We start from the raw sequence: 3,487 nt of genomic DNA on the forward strand, positions 1-3,487 counted from the left end.
ACGCTAATGGCCCTTCAAATTTTTTGATATTCCAGAGGATAATATAATACTCATTTAATTTTATAAGATTCTCGTAGATCTCGAAAGGTTGAACCCGATGGCTTCAGCTACTACTCCCACGGCGGCAGCGGCAGCGGCAGCGGCAGCGACGGCAGCGTATTGGTGTTACACCTGCACAAGAACAGTTAGCGTGATACCTGGAGGTGGGAACGATGTCGTTTGTCCACACTGCGACGGTGGGTTCGTACAGGCAGTGGATCCGACGGATTTCTCGCTGGACCCTTTGAGGAGGATCGATTCTCCCCGGGCTGGTCCCGGCCGCCGTCGCCGTAACGGGTTGTCGTTTAACCCACTGATTGTACTCCGTAGCCCGACGGAGTTGGAACCCCCACCAGATGAAGGGGGCGGCATGCGGAGTTACGAGCTCTACTACAACGATGGCGTTGGTTCGGGTCTGCGGCCGTTGCCGTGGACGATGTCGGAGTCTTTGCTTGGATCTGGATTCGAATTGATGCTCGACCACCTCTCGCAGATCGGATTCAGCCTCTGGAACCGACCCGAAAATCCGCCGGCAAGCAAAAAGGCGGTTGAATCGCTGCCGGTGTTGGAAATTCTCTCGACCCACGTCAGTTCCGATTTACACTGCGCCGTCTGCGTTGAATCTTTCTCGATCGGATCCGAAGCCCGCGAAATGCCTTGCAAACATATTTATCATTCAGAGTGCATTCTCCCGTGGCTGAGTCTCCGCAATTCCTGCCCAGTATGCCGGTACCAGTTACCTACCGATGGCCATGATGCGATTCCGGGTCGCGGGGTGGGGCTGACTATATGGAGGCTTCCCGGTGGTGGTTTTGCGGTGGGGAGGTTTGCTGGGGGAAGAGAGGTCGATATGCCGGCGGTTTATTCGGAAATGGACGGTAATTTGAGTTTCAACGGGGTTGCACGTTGGGAGAATGAGCTGGGGCCGTGGATAAGGCGGCGAACAGTGGGAGGTAGAATTCGGAGGTTCTTCGATAATTTCGGATCCTTTTTTAGGAGGACAATGTCCGATTCTTCAACGGGTTCGGGTCATTCGTTTTTGACAAGGTACTCTTTGAGGAGGCGGAGAAGGAGAGGCTTGGTTTCCTTGGAGTAGAAAGTAGTGGTATGCAAGGGCAAGACAGTAATTTCGGTTACCCTTTTTTCCCTACTTGTTTATATATAATATATTTTTAGAGGAGACCGAACTATAGGTCTAACAGTGTCATCTTGTTTTCTTTTTGTAGTAATTCGAGTTCGAGTCCTCTCATGGTTAGAATAAGATTTCAAAAGAAAAAAAAATATTTTTAGAGAAAATTTACAATTTCTTTATTTTTTTGAGTGACCAAAAATATTTACCTGTTTTGTTTTTTTTCTTTCTCCTAGTTGATTTTTGTTGATGCAATCTTGTATTGTAAATTTAATCGTGTTGTTTGTTTACGCCAAAAAAAGGAAAAATAGATATTTAATCAACATTATGCTATCCTTGTATACTATGTTTCAACTGGTCAACATATTTTTAAATTATTTATTATGTATATAAATTAAATATTTTAAAAAAATTAAATTACCAATCACCATGTAATAAAGAAATACTAAAGGAATTGAAAAGATAGTGGATTCTTAAAATGGATGCAATAAATACGGTTCAAAAACTAACAGTTAACTTACCTTTCGCTGCCTGATTAATTTCATGTATTAATCCAAATAATTCATATTTAAATTTTTTTAAAAGTTTTTTCTCCTATGACCGTGAATTAAGTGCTTCACTTTTCTCATATTTCGGTCAACCACGTTGAAGGCCATTAACGTTGAGTTTGAGTTGATATGGTCGATCTATTGCTTGCGGGTAAGCTCCTGCTGATTTACGGTGGCTTGCCGCTGCACACTTTTGGAGAGACATGATCAAATTCTTGCGGCTTGAAAAGCACTTTTTGCTCTTAAAATCATAATGATCAACCTTCTGCTTTTATTTTTTTTTTCTTATTCTCTGTCTATATTATATTGATAATTTGATACTATATTCTCCATACATGCTGACTAGGGTTACAACACATCGAGTGGCATGTAAATAAAGCACTCATGGACATGCATATGCTCTCAACTAATTGCTATTTTCTCCAAATATTTTGGTTGGAGTTGAAGATGAGAGAAATGGCATGTTTCTGTTATGGGATTGGAAAAGGCAACCAAACGGTGGATAACATGGGTTAGTTAAACATCGTACACTGCATTTTTCGTCAGTGAATCCTTTTGCTCAAGCTTTTATTCATTCCGTACTTCAAAATCTGTCCATGAATGCCTGGCACCGGCTCTGCTACTCCCTAAATTCTGGGAAAGCAACCATGAGGAAATTACAACACTTCCCACCTTATAATTTTCTACTGAACCATTGACCTTTTCCTTCAATGTCGCAAACTTAATCCCCAACCTTCGGATCCTCACTTTTTTTGTATGATATAACATTGTTTCAATCCGATCATCCGATTCCGGTTGAACCGATCCGACCAGTTGAACTACTGTTTTAAAATGGACATGTTCGATCACCAATCCTTTTTATATTGAATTCGTAATGTAATTTGCAGTCAACCGTATGTGGAATTGCAAATGCTGCATGCACACACTCTATTTTGGATCAAACTTTCTTGGCCACATTTAAAATAATGCATTATGAAGTTGCTGTTGCAACTGATGTCAACTGCAAAAATTTGACTTGCATTCATTGACTTGCAGATAATTTTCGAATCTTCCTCCATTTTGAATAGCTATCGATTTTTTTAACAAAAAGTTGGTTCAATAATATTTTGGATTCAAGATTCAAGTGTCAGAGGTAAAAATGAAAATAAGTAATAGGTTAAATATTTCGAAATAAATATATATAGTATAAATACAACGTTATAAATGCACTAAAAATAAAATATATAGTAAAGTGAAGTGATGTGTAGCAATTTAGTAGGTGGCTGTGTCTCAAAGTTGGAGGTGGAAGGTGTTTTTGGGATTATTCCATCCTACCCAGACAGTGTCTGCAGGGGTACATCCAAGGGTCGGAATTTTTTCTGGCCAAATTTTTTTTTTTTAAATTTATTTTTTCCCATGAAGTGGAATCCCAACCATTCATATGGGGTGTGAGCACTGCCCTCACACCCAGATCGAACGAACCGTGTTTTTGTGGGTTCAAAGAGCAAAAAGTGGCAGGGTCGCAAAATGGCTGCAATTCAAACTAGAGGTGCATAGAATCCCCGCCTAAATTTTTCCATGATCCGACGGTTCCGAAACTGCCATATGTGCTGTCGAATGGGGCAAGGCCACTTTCATCCAACTACGTGGACTCAGAAGCCCCACCCATCTGTCTCCTCCATTCTCCGCCACACACTCTCGACACCTTCAAGAACAAACCCCGGCTCGAATTCCTTAAATCCCACTTTCACTGTGTCGTTCCCCTATATTACATAGCTCAAATCCCATCTCT

General features: G+C 41.4%; 1 protein-coding gene across 1 annotated transcript; it reads left to right on the forward strand.

Annotated features, from left to right (window-relative positions):
* LOC142553440 (E3 ubiquitin-protein ligase RDUF2-like) lies at window positions 1–1,350 on the forward strand. The gene has a single exon (XM_075663691.1). It carries the CDS (start codon window positions 98–100, stop codon window positions 1,133–1,135), a length of 1,038 nt encoding a protein of 345 aa, XP_075519806.1. The 5' UTR covers window positions 1–97; the 3' UTR covers window positions 1,136–1,350.
* Window positions 1,351–3,487: the final 2,137 nt, after the last annotated feature.

This window comes from Primulina tabacum, chromosome 8 (assembly GCF_025594145.1).
Source record: "Primulina tabacum isolate GXHZ01 chromosome 8, ASM2559414v2, whole genome shotgun sequence".
Taxonomy (NCBI): Eukaryota; Viridiplantae; Streptophyta; class Magnoliopsida; order Lamiales; family Gesneriaceae; genus Primulina; species Primulina tabacum.